Below are 19,186 nucleotides of genomic sequence, written 5' to 3'. Positions count from 1 at the left end.
CAAAAGAAGTTTCCAATAGCTCTAACCATAAATTAATTGAGGAGAAAGCAGAGGCAGTATGCTGCCTATATGAGAAGTCACTACAAACCTCCGATGGTTCAACGTAGGAGTTGGACATGGGTTTGCAAAGAAAAGAAGCAAGATGATAACCATCACGTGAAATGGGATCACCCATCTACAAAGGAGTTCATGGTGTGAGCAATTCAGGTACCATATGAATGTTCTACTACTACCTTAGTTTTGCTAGCTGCTTGGCAGGCTAAGAAGCACATAAAAAAAATCAAATGCCAAAGCTTGACCGGCTAGGGAATGGTGATCAACCTTTCAGCTCGGTGACGGTGCAGATAGTGGATGAAGAAACCCCCAAAAGGATTATCTTGGAGAAACCTTCAATCCAAATGTCACAGCACATCGAGCCATTGTATGTCATGGCACAGATGAATGGTAGGCTGATTGATAGAGTCTTGGAGGATAACGGTTCTGCAGTCAATACCATTCCACGATCAGTTCTCAGGCTACTAGGTAAGAAAGAAGATGATTTAATTCCAACTGACGTGACTATGGCAGGTTTTACAGCTGAAGTTACGAAGGCAGTTGGTATATTATCGATGGAGCTGACTCTGGGGTAAAAATCTTCCTTGACTCCCTTTTTTGTCATTGACAGTCAGGCCAGATACCAAGCTCTATTAGGAAGAAATTCGGTTTATTCCAATTGGTGTATCCCATCCTCACTGCATCAGCTTCTAGTGTGCTAGAGAGGAAATGATGTAGAAATCATTTGGGCAGACAACCAGCCATTCAAGACTACATCAAATCAAGTGGAAGCTCGCTATTACTATGCCCAATGTGGACGAAATTCAATTCGCAACCAAGAAAGAAGAGATGAAGAAAATTGGAAGACAATTATTGCCACCAACGTCCATTTTTCCTTATTGGCCGAGGGGATTAGAACCAATTATTGAAGAAGTCCCATGATATGGTCAAAAGACGAAGATAAGATAGTGGCAGCTGCAATAAATAAGATTGTAGTATAAGCTGCCATTAACAGAATTGTAATAGAAGAAATTAGTGAAAAAGAAATGATAGTAGAAGATGATGGTTGTTTAGCCACTACTAAAAAAAAGAAGTTGAATTGGAATAATTTGAAGGTAGCACCGGCCAAGTTAGATGATTTGAAGGTCGAAACCCAAGATCCTTTGGAAGAAGTGAACTTAGGGGGGCAAGAAGAGTCTAGAGTCACTTACATAAGTTCCACCTTGGATCCATCTATCAAGGTAAAACTAATAGCCTAACTTCACGAGTTTCGTGATTATTTTGCTTGGGATTACCAGGAAATGCCAGGGTTGAATAGAAAGGTGGTAGAACACCGGTTGCCTATCAAACCAGGATATAAACCATACCAGTAACCATCTAGAAGAATGTCTTCAGAAGTGGAGTTACGTGTCAGAGAAGAAATACGGAAGTTGGTTAAGGCCGGCTTCATACGGCCAACCAGGTATGCTGAATGGCTATCAAATATTGTATCAGTAGTTAAGAAAAATGGAAAAATTCGTATCTATGTTGATTTTCGTGATTTAAACACTGCTACACCTAAAGATGTCTATGTTATGCCAATTGTTGATATGCTTATAGATAGTGTGTCTCAACACGAGCCACTATCTATGATGGATGGTTATTCAAGATACAACCAGATATTTACTGCAGAAGAAGATGTCTCAAAAATGGCATTTAGATGTCCAGGAGCATTGGGTACCTATGAGTGGGTAATGATGCCCTTCGGCTTAAAGAATGCCGGAGCCACCTACCAACGGGCAATGAATGTTATTTTTCATGACATGATAGGCAGGAAACTGGAAGTTTATATTGATGATATCATTGTCAAGTCAGTCAAGACCAATGACCATATGGCCGATCTCAAACTTGCATTTGAAAGGATAAGGCAGTACCAACTAAAGCTCAATCCTTTGAAATGCGCATTTGGAGTTAAAGATGGAAACTTCCTGGGGTTTTTGGTTCATCAGAGAGGCATGGAGGTTGACCAAAATGAAGCTAAAGCCATATGCCAAGCTCAACCATCGAAGAACAAACAACAGCTCCAAAGTTTCTTTGGTCAGGTAAATTACCTTAGAAGATTTATTTCTAATCTTGCAGGTAAGACCAAGGTTTTCTCAGAGCTATTGAAGTTAAAGAATGAGGATGCATTCAGATGGGAGCCAAAACATGAAGAGGCCTTTCAAACCATCAAGGCCTACCTAAGCAAACCTCCAATACTCATGCCACCCAACAGGCACAAACCATTGAAGTTGTATATATTAGCTATTGATGATTCCATTGGTTGTTTACTGGCCCAGGATGATGATGTTGGAAGAGAAAGGGCAGTCTACTACCTGAGTAGGTTGTTGACAGATACTGAAGGGAGATATTCCGCGGTGGAAAAACTCTGCCTCGCATTATATTTTACATGTACCAAGTTGAGGCACTACTTGCTTCAAACTAAGGTGTACGTGATCTCAAAAATGGATTTGATCAAGCACATGCTGACCAAGCCATTGTTGACAGAAAGGATAGGTCGATGGTCATTGGCCATGACAGAATTCAACCTCAAATGGAGACCACAACAGGTAGTCAAAGGGCAAGAACTTGCTGATTTCCTTGCTGACCACCCATGCCTGGAAATTTTGGAGACCTTACAAGGCATGATAGATGCGAACACTACACCAACCTTTGAAGATGAAGGTGAATGGGTGCTAAAGTTTGATGGGTCTAGCATTGAGATGGCTGCTGGAGCTGGGGTAGTCATTCAATCCCCAAGAGGTACAAAAACCACCTTAGCTTTTAATTTGGATTTTGATTGTACTAATAACTAGGCAAAATATGAAGCATTGATCATTAGCTTGGAGATCTTGCTTGAACTAAAAGTCAAAAATATTATGGTGGTTGGAGATTCTCAATTGGTGCTAAAACAACTGGCTAGAGAATACAAATGTGCTAGTTTTACGTTGGCTCCATACTATAGTAAAACCTTGCAATTGCTTGATGATTTCCAGGAGGTGGAGTTGAAGTACATTCCATGAGATCAAAATCATGAGGCCAATGGATTGACCCAACTAGCTTCTGGCCTAATACTTCCAGAAAGTTTGATACAGTAAATCGTCATGGTGGAAAGACGATCTCGTCCATCTATCAGAGAGAGAGGCATGTCAGTTGAATGCCTAGCTCTTAACGATCAGATGGGGAATTAGAGGAAAGATATCACTAACCATTTGACATACCCCAATGATCCAGCATCCAGAAAGGTCAAGGTGTTGGCATAAAGCTACGTAATGATCGAGGGTGAACTCTTCAGAAAAGGAGATGACGGTTTGTTACTTCGTTGTCCTAATTTTATTGAAAGTATGAAAATAATGTAATAGGTACACGAAGGTATCTGTGGTGCACACCAAGCCAGTCCAAAGGTGAGATGGTTGATCAGGAGACACGGCTATTATTGGCCTACCATCCTGATATCATTGGAAAGATCTTTCCTGCCTTATCTAAGGGCCATCATTTTATCCTGCTGGCTACCGACTATTTTACAAAATGGGTGGAGGCGATACCCTTGAAAAAATTCGAACAAGCAGAGGTGGTAGATTTTATCAAAGAACACCTTATTTTCAGATTTGGTATTCCAGAAACCATCACAACTGATCAGGGGACAATGTTCACTAAAGGGGAGGTCAAAGCATTTCTAGAAGATTATGGAGTCAAATTGTTCACATCTACTCCATACTATGCTCAGTCCAATGGGTAGGCAGAGGCTTCAAATATGGTGATCATCTCTATCTTACAAAAAACTATCGAGGATAATCCCAGAGCATGGCAAAGGATACTACCAGAGACATTATAGGCCCACCGTATATCCAAGAGAACAAGCACTGCAACCAACCCTTTTGCTCACACTTATGGGCATGATGCAGTACTACCTATGAAGCTGGTGGTCCCATCTTTGAGGATCATGGAGCAATATGATCTATCTGCTGAAGAGTATTCATAAGCTATGAACATGGAGCTATAGTTGGATGAAAGCAGGATGGATGCTTTAAACAAGATGATAGTCCAAAAAAAGAAGATAGCAAAGGCCTACAACACGAAAGTGAAGAAGAAAGTGTTCCATAAAGGTCAAATGGTGTGGAAGGTTATCCTACCACTAGGAATCAAGGATAGAGAGTTAGGCAAATGGTCATCAATGGCAAATACTCATATTTCCCAAGTATTTGGGAATCTACATCTGTAATGATATGAAGAATGTAAAACCAGACTTTTTAGCCGTAACTATGAGCTGGCCTTGGCGGCCGCATATTATGAATAAAAGAGATTAGATGGCCACAGGCCACACAAAAGAAAATGTGAGAGCTTTCTCAAACTTTTTTAGGAATGAAAAGGCGTGCAGGAGTGGGAGAAGCCCTAGAAGCAATAGCTAATCAAATTAAATGAGGTAAGAGAAGAGTTTGAATTTTAAATGGATTTTATTTAATAATAACTGACATTTGAGAAGGATTTTTAAGAGGGCCAAAAATCTGCTTTAAATCCAACTTTGAGTAGTTGAATTCAAGCTGGGGGGCAATTATTGGCACTAAAAATATTATGGGCTAGGCCTAGTCCATGTACAAAGTTCATAGAGCAGCCTAACCACGTGGGACAAGGTGCAGTCCATACAGTCCATCATGTTTTGAATCAATCATAGCCCACGAGCCCATTTTATTGAGAAAGAGAAGCCCAATTGATGAGTATAAAAGCCCAGGTAGAGTGGTGCTGAAAGTGGCCCGTATAAAATGGAAGAGGTTGTGGCAGTTACAACAAGGTGGTCTAGGTGGCAGCTTATGAGAGAAGTAAGAGAAAAATTAATTTGAAGAGGTGGTAATGGCTTTTAACTGACAGTAAATAACACAAATAAGGGAATAACTACAACGATATCATGGTTTATGGAGGGAGGATTTCGTGCAAGACAGGAATTATAAAAGTTGGTAGACAGACAGATCGAGACACAACACAAACAGTCAAACAGATAGACAAGCAAAAACTCTAGCCCAAAGGCACTTTCAAGCTTCCGAGCGTTCTAATTACTTTCCAAATCATTGTCAATTTCGGGCAAATATCATGTTGTTCATTCCAAATTCCTTTGTATTTATTCCTTGTCAAGTTTCAATGTCAACCATCGTTGTGTAAATTGTTCTTGGTGTCTATATATTTTTCTTCATTCGAATCTCAACAAAGCGCACTTCAATGGAGTTGGGGAACCTAGAACTATAGAGGTCCCAAGATAGTTTGTTCAATTGTCTAGATAGAAGTCTTTTTTATATTCAGTGCATTTCATTCAAATTAGTGTAGGAAACTATAAGCTTTGGCACATCTACAATTCATCACCACCTTGGGCCACTTTATGGTGACAACACCCCTCTTATTATTTCTCCCTCACGCGTACACTCTCTCACGCGACCAGCTTCTCCACCTCACCGGCCAAGCAATGGAACTCCATCTTTCGACCACTATTTCAGATGGCTGACCTACCAAAGAGCTTCTCTTGACCTCCACGAGCATAACCTGACCAACCTCGCCTTGAACCGTCGCCCGTAGCCACCGGAATCATACTTGGAAGTTCGCGGCCACCGTGAAAAAGAAGCTCTGATCCGGCCAACTCCGACCGAACTGAGCATGAAACCCAAACCAGTTCTGACCAAAATAACCATCGGAGGCCGGAGATCCGGTGTTGACAAAAAATGGGTCACTTTGACCCAACTTTTGGCCCGATTGAAATTCTATTTTCCGGCGACCCTGAAGCACTATTCTACTTGTTTCGCTGCTCTGAACACGTTGGCAACCTTTTGGATCCATACGGATAGCATTGGAGCATCTTGGAAATTACGTCGTAAATATGTGTATACATACGGTATATGTGCAGGTAAAAATACTAAGCTAGAGTATAATTTTTGATTAATTTGGTTATGAGTATGATAAATAGATTAGTGGTAGACTCTGATTAGTGGACTCGTGTATTTGGCTGGGGACGAGTATGAAGAGGTATTGGATAGTCTTGCGTATAAATCGAATAATGTAGAAAATACTTAAAAGTCGAACTAGTGTGAACTGGATGATTGAATATCGGATCATTATGTTAAATAATAAGTATTCTAAATAATATTTAGATGATATATGTTTTATATAGACATGTACTAATTGGATAGGCTAGCCAAGGATATTTTGGTAATTTAAATTGTGGATGGATGTTTATTAACCAATATTATACTGGTATATTGGAATAGGTGATCGAGGAGATTGGACTTGATACTGTAGATGGTTAATTATTTGATGCATTGCTATCGAGGTAGGGATTTTCCCTATTTTTGTTGGATTCTTCAAATTTCGTAAAAGTACCTTGAATTTCCTCTTCTTGAATATCGTATTATTGTTTGGTTTAGTAAGTTCATTTGCGCTACTCTTTGTTTGTTTAAAAGAGGGTCGAGCCCCTATTTTATTCCTATTATTTGCTATCTCTATAATTGATTATCCATTGTACATCAAACCTTGGAAATATCAAGCTTGATTGACATATTTGAAAATGTTCTTCATGAAATGTTGATGTATGTGGACATTGCATTTATTTTTGTACATTATTACTGGCATGGTGAATCACCGAGTATGGATTCAAGTGTTTCACGTTAGGTGTTGGTGGATTGGGGGTTACTATGATATTTGAGCCAAGAGCATGCTCCATATGATCGGGACTCTTGTGCTTAATATTTGACATTCTCAAGTATTTACCGATGTTCTTGATATGCTGGTGCTTGTAAATGCTTAGAGCTATTGCTGGTTGATCATTGGACGTTCAGTTGGATGGTCCAGGTGCATATTTTCTCATTTACATATTGCTGCATTTACTTTCTTTAAACTTCAGCCTTTATTTATACTCTTTATATCCCTACTGGGCATTCGACTCAAACCCTCTATTTTTCTATCCTTTCAGGTAAGTTTATTTCTGATGTGGATTCTTCAGATCAGTAGAAGGGGGTGTGATCGTGGTGGCATGGACTGTTGACATATATTTTGGACATTAATTGTGCCATGTTTAGTTTGATTTGATTGTATATGCATTGTAAGCATGTATTCCTGGATTTTGGTTTAAGGACCAGGAGTGTGCCCCGGATGGTTGGGACTCCAGTGTCGGATTGTATGGAGTTGGTTGTGGGCCCGAGGGCTTTGGTTTGGATGCTGTTTGAATATGATATTATGTTGAGATTTTCTTTATATTCACAGGGAGGCATTCTCCAATATATGGGGCGATGTTGTCTGATTTTTTTGTTGATTTGTCTTTGTGTGTGGCGTTGTTGGGTCATTTCTTTCTTTCCCTCACTCTCCGAGGGTCGAGGCGTGACAGCCAAGCTCTGCTTCTGATTCAAAGGATGTTCATTCTCGAGTTGTGACTGATAAGGCTCATGATAATAGTGTTGACCCCGTAACTTAGCTCTTTCAGTTTATCTTTTCATGTATTCAGGGTAATAGTATGGATTTTATGCATCAACTTTGTGTACTAACTTTTCTTGCTTAATAAAGACTTGTGCACTTCCAATTTCCTTTAATTCCTCTCGCTTGTTGGGAAAATTTCTTTTTTGTCTTGTCCATTAGTTTTTGGCTGTTTGGCCAATCTGAGGACTTATCCTTGCTCTGGACTCGATCAAGCTAATTGGCCTATCTCATGACTTGGCCTAGTTGAGTATTTGGCCTTTCTCGAGACTTGGCATTGCTGAATAATTGGTCTTTCTCAAGACTTGGCGTAACTTTCTCAAGAGTTTGCGTAACTCAGAACTTGTCCCTTTTTTTTTAATCCTAGTTACTTGGGAAGTCCCAAGGAATTTTTTTGGTTGTTGGCCTTGGCCGTTCTGTCCAAACCTCGGTGAGGAACCCCTTGGATTTTTTATCAAACCCAAGTTACTTGGGAAGTCCCATGGACATTTTTGGACTGTTGGCCTTGGCCGTTCTGTCCAAACCTCCGTGAGGAAACCCTTGGGTTTTTTTTATCAAATCCAAGTTACTTGGGAAGTCCCATGGACTTTTTTGGACTATTGGCCTTGGCCGCTCTGTCCAAACCTCAGTGAGGAACCTCTTGGGTTTTTTTTATCATACCCAAGTTACTTGGGAAGTCCCATGGACTTTTTTGGACCATTGGCATTGGCCGTTTTGTCCAAACCACAGTAAGGAACCCCTTGGGTTTTTTATCAAAGAATTATTGATTGCACAATTATGGATATAAACTTTTGCTTTTATTCATGATAGTCTAATTAAAAGATGATAGATATACTAAATGGGCTCCTCTATTTATTACAGTAAGAATTGAATTGAAAAACTCTACGCATAAAATTTCCTAAGGTTTGCTGCATTCCAAGGCCTCTGGACTGTCTTGCCTGCAAAATCTATCTTCGATCTTGTATTCTCCAGGTCCACTAATGGAAACTATCTTGTACGGGTCTTACCAATTTGCCCCCAATTTTACATCCTGGGGTTCTTGGTGTTGCCCAACACTTTCCTAAGGACAAGATCTCCCGGATGAAAATTTCTTGCCTTCACCTTTCTATCATGTACTTTTGCCAACTCATGTTGGTATGAAGCCAATTTCAACGCTGCTTGCTCTCTTTTTTCTTCTAGGAGATCAAGGTTGACAGTTAGGGGATTGTCATTTTCACCTCTCTCAAGTGCCAATGTCCTGATGGTCGACAGGCCGATCTCTAGGGGAATGACAGCTTCCGTCCCATAAGTTAAGGAGGAAGGAGTTTGCCCAGTTGACCTTCGAGGGGTAGTTCGTTGTCTCCACAATACACTTAGGAGTTCTTCCACCCACCTTCCTTTGGCAGAATCCAGACTCTTTTTCAATCCATCAAGAACTATCTTGTTGGATGCCTCAGCTTGTCCATTTCCCTACGGGTACATCGGGGTTGAATACTTGTTTTGAATACCGTAACCATCACAAAAGTCTCTGAAGGCTTTTCAAACTGAGTACCATTATCTGACACCAGAACATAGGGAATGCCAAACCTTGTGATAATTGACTCCCACACAAACTTCTTTGTCTCAAAATCAATGATTTTGGCAAGGGGCTTGGCCTCTATCCACTTGGTAAAATAATCTTTAGTCGTTATAAGCCATCTTCTATCCCTAGTCGCCCTAGGTAGCCGGCTGTCGAGGTTTGTTTGAGAACTTCTGACACTTCTCACAGCTTCTGGCATATCGTTTTGAGTCTTCATGCATCTACGGCCACCAATACCCCTGTGAGATTGCCCGCTGAGCCATCTACCTGCCTCTAGTATGGTACCCACAGCTTCCCTTATGGATTTCATATAACAACTGATCTTTCTTCTCTGGATGGATGCAGAGAAAATACGGGTCAGTGAACGACCTCCTGTATAATTTCTCTTCAAGAGACAACAAAAAATGTGATGACTTCATGGTGACCTTCCTAGCTTCTTTCTTGTCTTTCAGACGGGAACCATCTTTCAAAAAATGAATAAGGGGATCTATCCAGCTTGGGCCGAACTCAAATTGAGACACCTCGACCTGCTCGGGTGGTACACTCGATTTCTCCTGTATATCGACTATGATAGTTCTTCTTACTTTCTTCTGATTGGCTGAGGCTAAGGTTGCCAAGGCGTCTGCATGACTATTTTGCCCTCTTGGGACCTATTGAATTTCAAAGTCTTCTAGCTTCTTAATCAGTTTCTTTGCTTCAGTCAGGTAGGCAATCATCGCCTTAGTCTTTGCTGCATATTCCCTAGTGAGTTGACTGACTATCAGCTGCGAGTCTAAAGAAATCTTTACTCTCTTCACCCCCAACTTGAGTGCACTGCGTAACCCACATAATAGCACTTCATACTCAGACTCGTTGTTGGTTGCGCCGAACCCCAGCCTGATAGCCTGCTCAATGGTGAGGCCTTCTAGGGAGGTCAGAACTACCCCAGATCCACTCCCCTTTCTGGTTGATGAGCCATCTACCATAGGTCCCCAAGTACTTCCAGGATTAATCTCCAACGTCCAAACCTCCTTAATTGGCAGTTCTGGCAGACTGGAAAATTCTGCTACGAAGTCAGCTACGACTTGGCCCTTGATAGCCATTCTAGGGCCAAAGTGAATATCATGTTGGACGAGCTCTACTACCCATTTAGCAATTCTTCCAGAGAGGTCAGCCAGACTCAAGATGCTTCTGAGAGGGTAGGCAGTAACAACTTCGATGGAGTGATCATAGAAATAATGATTGAGTTTCCTAGAAGCTATCACCAAACAGTACAACAACTTCTCCAATGGTGTATACCTCGTCTCAGCGTCTAGAAGTTTTTTGCTAACATAATAAATTGGTTGCTCATTCTTCCCTTCTACTCTCAAAAGAATGGCGCTCACAATAATTTTTGACACTACCAAATACAACCTTAGCTTCTCTCCCAAAACAGGAGTGGCTCAAAGCGGGATCGACTGTAAGTAATCCTTCAATTTGGCCAGTGCCTTCTCACACTCCGCATCCCATTCAATTAAGGGCAGCTGCTATTCTAGTTAACTTTTGCACTTCTTTAGCTGAGCTTGGGCTCCTCAAGTTTCTGATGGCTGTGATTTGGTTCGGATCAGCTTCGATTCCCCTACGGGTCATAAGGTGTCCAAGGAACTTTCTGGAACTAACACCAAAAGCACACTTTGAAGCATTAAGCTTAAGTTTGTATACTTCCAGGACATCAAATACAGATTGAAGATCTGAGAGATCGTCATCCTCTCTAGCTGTTTTGACAACCATGTCATCGATATAAACTTTGACTATGCGCCCAATCATTCCTCCAAATATCTTCGTGACTAAAGGTTGATAGGTTGCCCCCGCGTTCTTAAGTCCGAAAGGCATTACTTTATAGCAGCAAGTGCCTCTCGGAGTAATAAACGCAGTCTTCTGTTCATCCTCTTCATTGATGGGAATTTGGTGGTAATCTCTATAGGCATCAAGAAAACTCATCCTTTGACTTCCTGATATCGAGTCCAGCAATTGATCAATTTTGAGCAATGGAAATAGATCTTTTGGGCAGGACTTGTTAAGATCCGTGAAGTCTATGCAAACTGACCATGTTCCATTCTTTTTCTTAACCACCACCGTCTTCGACAACCACTTAGGGTAATCGACTTCATGTATGGCTCCTGCTTTGGTCAACTTCTCCACTTCCTTTACCACGGCTTTGGCATGGGCCAAGGCCGATCTCCTATCCTTCTGGATGACCGGCTTCGAGTCAGGTCGGATGTTCAATATGTGGCTCTCAACCTTCCGATCGACTTCCAACATTTCCTGAGGAGTCCAAGCAAAGACTCTGATATTTCTCATTAACAATCTGAGGAGGGACTCTCCTTCTACTATTGGTAAATTCTTGCCGATGAGAAAATACTTGTCAATATTGGACCCGTCAATATGGACTTTCTCAAGTTGTTCAATCAACTTCTTTTTTGGATCTGTTCCCTGCTCAAGCTCGACTAATGTCTCTTCTACAAGAGTGCTTATTTGATGAGTCTTCTTTCTTTATAGCTCCGGCACTAGCTACCTCACTATTCTACTTTGTCAATCTCCCTTCACATCATACATATCATCATTATAAGAAAACCGAAGAGTCTGGTGATAAGTTGATGGCATGGCTGCCATGGCATGAAGCCAAGGTCTTCCTAGAATGGCATTATTAGCCGTTCTCCCCTGTATCACCAAGAATTTCATGTCCAAAGTCTTTGGTCCTAAACAAACCCTTGCTCGAATTCTTCCTAAAGGATAAACCTAGCTACCATTAAATCCAACCAAGCATGCTGTTTCTGGAACGAGATCGGCCTGACTCAGTCCCAACTTCTCAGACATCGGGTAGTACATAATATTGATGACACTTCCTTGATCAATAAGAACTCGCTTAGCATCATAACCGCAGACCCTTATAGTGATCATAAGAGCATTATTATGCGCTAGATCCAACCTGGCTAAGTCCCTGTTTGAGAAGGTAATGTTTACTCCGGTTCCTCTTCTTTTCTTTGTTTATTGGCCCTCAGCCATCCTCGTTTGAGCAATCATGTTATTCGTAGAGACCACGTGTCCCAACCTTTCCAAAGTAATCACATTAATTGTGCCCTTTAGTTCATCATTATCATCTTGCCCCCTGCTCGCAACAGATCTCTCGGCATTATCCCGAGTCTTATTATTGTCTTTTCCCTTATTCTTCAAATACTTTGCTAGTTTCCCTTGCCTTGCTAGCTCCTCTAGATGTTCATGTAAATTGTTACACTCTTCTATCATGTGCCCGACATCCCTATGGAATGCATAGTACCTCTTTTTATCCCTTCGGTCTGGACCCCCTGACATTTTTGGAGGATAAACTATAAACAGTTGATCACTAATATCGTAGAATAGCTTATGGATTGGCATGTTGAATTGAACAGCATTGGCCGAACTCTTCCCCAACCTGCTGTGTTCGGCTCAGCTTGAGAACTTTTTGCCATCTTGTACAGATCGACTATTTCGGGAACCATTTTCCTCCCTTCTTGGAGAGGACAACCGTTTAGCCTTTGAAACTTCAACTTTTGCATATCTCCTAACCCTGTCCTGTAGGGTAGCTATGGTGTTAGGCTCGTATAAGGTCAACAACTCCTTGAGCTTATAGCCGTCCGGTAGCCCAATCTTAAAGGATGTGGCAATTGTCCGCTCATCGCATCCTTCCACCTCCGCACACACCTCTAAGTACCTATAATAGTAGAAACGATTGAAAGTTATAAAAATGAATATTAAAAGTATTTAATAATTAAAAAGTGAGAGACAGTAAAACAAAAATGCACACCAAAAAGAAGCAAAAAGGACAAAGTAAAATGGGATCCACACCCATCAGATCCAGGACACAACCACAACGGTTGCTCTTTCATGGCCCAACAATAGTTTTTCTTGTTCTTATGTTTGGGCCAAACATACAATTAGGGGTGAATATCGGGCCGGGTTCCGTTTTAAGAGGTGAAAACCCGGTCCGGTAACCCTGTTAAGGATTACCGGGTTATCGGGTTTCGGGTCACCGGGTTACCGGGTTATCGGGTTATCGGGTTCGGGTTCCGGTAACCCGGTAACCCGATTTGATTAAGAACCCAATTAATTTATTCAGTTGCAGCAACAAACCATGCTGAGCTTGATTTCAACACTTGCTAAGCTCAAATTTCTTAAATGTACCTCCAAATTAAGACACCAAAATTTGAGCAAGCAAAGAAGGGAAAGAAAAAGATGAAGAATTTAAAGCAGAGTAGTGCAAAATGGGAGCTTAATTACCAACTTCCTGTCATGGAGAAGAGATCCCACCATGAGCTTGTAGAAAATGCAAGACTGGGTCTCCGAAGAGCTGGACATTTCTTGGTGAGCTTCCAGTACCACTGCTAGCCCTGACATTTCTTGGTGATTTCTTTTTTCAGATAAAATGCAAGTATGTGAGACAGTGAGAGTGAGGCCATCAACAAACACAACCATTTGCGCTTGATATCTATGTAACGTTTAAATAAAAACAGGTTTTTAAGATTTATGCCATGAGAAAATTATATTAGCTATAACAGTGCCATTTCACCACAAATATTCCACTCAGCCCATTTCACCACAAATATTCCACTCAAGCTACTTCTTTCTCATTGAACTATACTTCAAAAGAGAAAATTATGCCATGAGAAAATTTTCAAGATTTCACCACACATCACAGAATATAACACTATAACAGTGCCATTTCACCACAAATATTCCACTCATGCCATAATCATATAGAGAAAAAAAAGAGTAGCTTGAAAGATATTCAAGCCATAATCATAGAGAGAAAAACTTTGCTTCAATGCTCCTGCTAAGTAGCCAACAATAAGCAAGAAAGACTTGCAGCAAGCCAAGTAGCCAACAATAAGTCAATAACAAGTTCAAAACATTCAGTCATTAAAAGAAAAAAAAAAGCCATTAAAAATTTAAAACATTCAACCACTACATATTAAACATTCTTAATACAAAGCTTTGGCACCAACATTCTTCATCCTTGCTTCTATATGATCCATGGTTCCAACCTTCCATGATGTCACTATAAAACATAAATCATAAATCATATAAAATTTAGCCAAATAGGCAAATACCATGCAAAATCAATTAGCAAATATACCATAGTTAGTGTCATTCTCACATACCAGTATACCATGTCTTCAATTAAGCTTCCCGTACAACAATAGGTCCAGGCCCTCCATCGTGTCCAGCTCCACCATCCAATTCTAAAACAAGGTTCCATATTCAAAAGACAGTTAAGAAACAATCTTAAGATTATGAGATACATTAGTATAAATAGTTAAGAAAATAAGCAATTGGAAAAAAAGATTTATATGTACCTTCTTCAGCAGCCCTCTCCACTTCTTGAGCAGCTTCGTCATCAAGAATCACCTCATCGGCATCAATCGCAATGACATTTTTAATCCAACTCTGTGTGCATAACAATGCCTCAACAGTTCTTGGCAGCAAAGAACTACGTCGAGCCGTTATCACACGACCACCAGTGCTGAAAGCAGATTTTGACGCAACAGTCGAAGCAGGGATAGAAAAAATATCACGTGCAATTGATGAAAGAATTGGAAATCTACCCTCCATAACTTTCCAAAAATTTAATAAATCAAAGTCATCCAATGGTGTCTCGCGATCATCAGCCAGGTATTTATCTAACTCAGATTTGGAAAGGGAAGTGGCATACTCAATGCGATCACAAACTACATCCCACGCATTTGAAACTCGCGTGCTTGATGTAGAAGACGACGAACTTGTATCATTTCTTCCAGATACTTGTGAAACACGTGATTGTGATTGAGAAGCTCCTAAAATTGAATGATATTCCTCATATAAGTCTTGCAACAATTTTTTTGTTCCCTCATACAATTCGTTACTGGTTTTCTCATCAAACGCTAGCTCTAAAAAGCGTTTGAAAATATCCAACTTACTTCTTGGATCAAGCACCAACGCAACATAAACTAACATATTCACCTTTGAAATGTTTCCAAAATATTGTTCATATTTCACCATCATCTCTCCCGCTATCTCTGAAATCACTTTGTAGCTGTCAATTTAAGCATTTTTCAAGTGATCTCGAATTGCTTGGAATTGAAAAAAATAGCTATTGATAGTGACATAAGAACTCTCTGATAGTGCTGTAGTGGCATCATAAAAAGGTTTCAAGAAAGGGATTATCTTGCGTGCAGTCATCCAATCATTAAAGGTTGGAGAACCAACAACATTGTCACTTGGGAAAGAGTTTCGATAACCCAAATCTTCATCATGTAAACGGTCAAACACAAGCTCATACTCCAAGGCAACCTACAACATCAAATAAGTAGAGTTCCATCTTGTAGCCACATCAAGGCACAAAGATTTAGTACAAGTAACTCCAACTTGTTTCGTGCACTCCAAGAACTTAGAAAGCCTCTTAGGAGACGATCTCACGTATTTCACCGCATTTCTGATTCTTTCAACTAAAATAATACACTTCTGTAATCCAAATTTCACGATGATATTCAATATATGAGCGAAACATCTTACATGTAGATAATTCCCACCCAACATATGCTTACACCCATATTTTTTCATCCATTCCACCGCACCTTCATTTGCAGAAGCATTATCAATAGTAATACACATGATCTTTTCTATCCCCCACTCTTTAGTCACTATCTCAAGTTGTTTCCCAATGCCCTCACCCTTGTGGTCCTCAACCATACAAAAGCTAATGATCCTCTTGTGCAACTTCCAACTTTTGTCAATAAAGTGCGCTGTTATGCACATGTAGCTTGAATTGTTTAAAGAAGTCCACATATCTGTGGTAAGACTTACTCGACCAACAGAACCTTTCAAAGCCTCTTTCAACTTCTCCTTCTGAGCATTATACATCTTGAATATGTGTCTGGCAACTGTCATACGTGACGGTACTGCATATCGTGGCTCCATAACCTTACAAAACTCTTTGAATTTCTCGCTTTCAACAATTCTGAACGGTAGCTCTTCACAAATAATCCACTCAATGAGAGCGGCACGAATCATATTAGCATCAAATTTGTGAAGCCTCATTTCATTGCTTGTAGTATCACCATCATGAGATATGGTGTAGTTGTCCATTGGACCTTTTTGAGACTGTAAAACTTTGCACTTCTTGACGTGCATCTTCAAATTCTTCGTTCCATGTTTGTTTGGATCAGCCATGTACTTTGCACCACAATGCTTGCACTTAGCTTGTAGGTCTTGCCCTTCAATCACTATTCTATCATAATGCGCCCACGCTTCTGATCTTTCCTTTCTTCTTTTAGGTTTTGTGGCTGTTGAAGATGCGCCACTAGTTTGATTACTCGAAGGCATAAGCTCCTCTTCGGAAGAATGTGAATTGTTTACTTCTTCTACTTCTTCTATAGGAGGAGGCACTACTATCGGTGGTGGAGGACCCATAGTCTTTCTTTTAGTTCTAGCCATCTACATTAACATCATGAAAAACACAATGAGTTCTTGATTCAAAATTAATCAGAAAGAATAAAACAAATATTGATGTGCTTGATTCATAATCACATGCCCCAAGAAATAATCGGACAGAATAGAACAAATATTGATGAGCTTGAACTAAAATAACTGATGGTAGGCTTCATGAAGAAAGGTGCCAAATAAATTTCCCAAGAAACTTTCGACGGGTGCAAGGCAGAGCTTATATAATCAAGCAAAATAAATGCTACAACCTTGAGTATTTGCCACAATGAAACTCATAGCTGCACAAGGATGATGGATTTTTTCGTAGGGGACACAGAATATGGGAGTGCACCAAATTACCAGTTAACTAGACATTTAAGTCTGGAAATGAATTTGAATTCCATGTTGGATTGGATTTTCGATCTAGTCCATAATGAATAGATTTTTTTTGAACAAAATGAATAGATAAAGACTCGGAAGACTGTAAAATATCAAATTCACGCATTCAGGTAACTTATTAACACCAAAAATATCTCAGTATCAACAAACTCCACAGAAATTTACACTTGATTCAAGTGCAAAATTCTCTTCCCATATTCGTGGATTCAAACACAACCTAAAAGACTGTAAAGATGCATATTAATATCGGAAGTAACATGTTTTTCAAAGTAGTAAGTTCATCAATCAAGTCAATAAATATCTAAGAACAACAGTAATCAATGCCCCTCAATACATTCTCAAGTCAGCCGTTTTGCTTTTAGTTGGATCTGCTCGTGATGAAAATCTCAAGAAAACATGAAAGTAAACAATGAATAATAGGGAAAGGAGCCGACTTCCAAATTTTCGTCCATTATAGAAAACAATCAGAATACCCAACTTGAGATCTAAACCAGAATAGTAGAATGAATCACACTAGAACAAATCACACGAAATAATTACTAACCTAGCTTGAGATCTGAACCGAAAAACACCTTCTTCTCAACTGGCGAAGGCAAGGACAAGTGAGGCTACAGCCTGCAGCAGAGGGGGAGACGCTGGAGGCGAGTATAGAGTGAGGAGGTGAGGCCCCGATGATGAGACAGTGAGACCTCAGTGATGCACAGGTCCCGCTGGTGCAGTCGCCGTCGCCGAGAAATTGATATGACGGAGAAGAATTTCGTAAACCAAAGAGAACCCTAAATTCTTTTATTCAAATAATGTTTTCTCTTTTCATTTTTTATTTTAGAACTATAATTCTGTTTTAATTTGTTATCGGGTTATCGGGTCACCCAATAACCCGATAACTAACAAAATACCAACCCGGAACCCGGACCTGTTAACTAAGGTCCGGGCCGGGTTTAGCCCGGTCCGATAAATACCTTATCGGGTCAGCCCGATAAGGTCCGGGTCGGACCTGGTCTCCGGGTCAGACTGGGTTTCAGGACCCGGTGTGCACCCCTACATACAATAATAGAGTTTGGCTTGCGAATGGTTGCCCACTTTATAACTAGGTCCACATCAACTACCCATCTTCTTCTCCTCATGTGTGCTCTCTCACACACATAATCACATATATCCAGACATATATATATATATATATATATATATATATATATATATATATATATATATGTTTTAGCCCTCAAAAAAAAATATATATATATAGGAATTCTATTATGAGGTCTTAAAGTGAGATCTTAAAATGAGGTTCTAATTTTTAGGGGTCAAAATATTTTTTTAAAATTTGAAAAAAATATATTTGTATTTTGATTGGTTTTACGAACCCAACGACATTTTTTCGTTCGAAACAAAAATCAAATTTAACATGAAAAGTGCATGATAATTCTGGATCGGTGGATATAAAACAAAAAATTCACACACTTTTCAGGTTTTATTTGATTTTTGTTTCAAACAAAAACATATCGTTGGGTTCGTAAGACTGATCAAAACACAAATATTTTTTTTCAGATTTTTGAAAAATATTTTAATTATATGTCTAATTAAAATATTAAATACAATTATGCATAATCTGTCGACATTTATAGAGGAGAGACCCAAGAAAAAACAGTTGAAAAACTTTTAAGACCTCACCAACGCCAAGGATTACTTGCTCTTTTTCTGACTTTTAATATCAATTATTATATTATATATATATAATATAATATCGCAAAAAGGGGGAAAAAAAAAGCCAAAACAAAAGGTCGCATTGCAGCTGTGACAGTTCTTCTCTTGCCAGCAACAGTGAGAGAGAGCATAAAAGCAAAGCAACAATCAATAGAGAGAGAGTAAAGGAGAGACTCTCGGAAAGAGAGATCTGACAAGCATGGTTGAGCCTTGAGAATTAAGCGACTAAAGAAAAATGAGAAATGCTTTTCCCGGAAAATCAAACTTCGTTGACGATCATTCAGTCAGGTGAGCAAGCTCTTTTGATCTCCCTAGAAATCTGTTGTTTTATGCTTATTTTCTTGGAAATCCGGAGAAAAAATTACTTGTATATTTGTGGTTTTTAATGGATTGATAGTCTTGTTCATGATCGTTTCTTGTGTTTAGTTTCGGTTACTAGTTGCTTCAATTTTATACTTTATTTCTCGAAACTGCTCGTAACTTCTGTGGTCTTAAAATGAGATCTTAAAATGAGGTTCTAACTTTTAGGGGTCAAAATATTTTTTTAAAATTTGAAAAAAATATATTTGTATT

The 19,186-nt window shown here is 39.7% G+C and overlaps 1 protein-coding gene across 1 annotated transcript; it reads right to left on the bottom strand.

Annotated features, from left to right (window-relative positions):
• Positions 1-8,520: 8,520 nt before the first annotated feature.
• LOC119981862 lies at positions 8,521-10,137 on the bottom strand. The gene is made up of 4 exons (XM_038825003.1): positions 9,751-10,137; positions 9,481-9,705; positions 8,991-9,386; positions 8,521-8,946 (listed from the first exon to the last, which is right to left on the bottom strand). The coding sequence occupies exons 1-4, from the start codon at positions 10,135-10,137 to the stop codon at positions 8,521-8,523; spliced, it is 1,434 nt and encodes a 477-aa protein (XP_038680931.1).
• Between the last annotated feature and the right edge of the window lie 9,049 nt (positions 10,138-19,186).

Source organism: Tripterygium wilfordii, chromosome 17 (assembly GCF_013401445.1).
Source record: "Tripterygium wilfordii isolate XIE 37 chromosome 17, ASM1340144v1, whole genome shotgun sequence".
NCBI classification, from domain to species: Eukaryota; Viridiplantae; Streptophyta; class Magnoliopsida; order Celastrales; family Celastraceae; genus Tripterygium; species Tripterygium wilfordii.
Note: the sequence above shows the minus strand (reverse complement) of the source record. Positions and strands in the feature narration are given on the sequence as shown.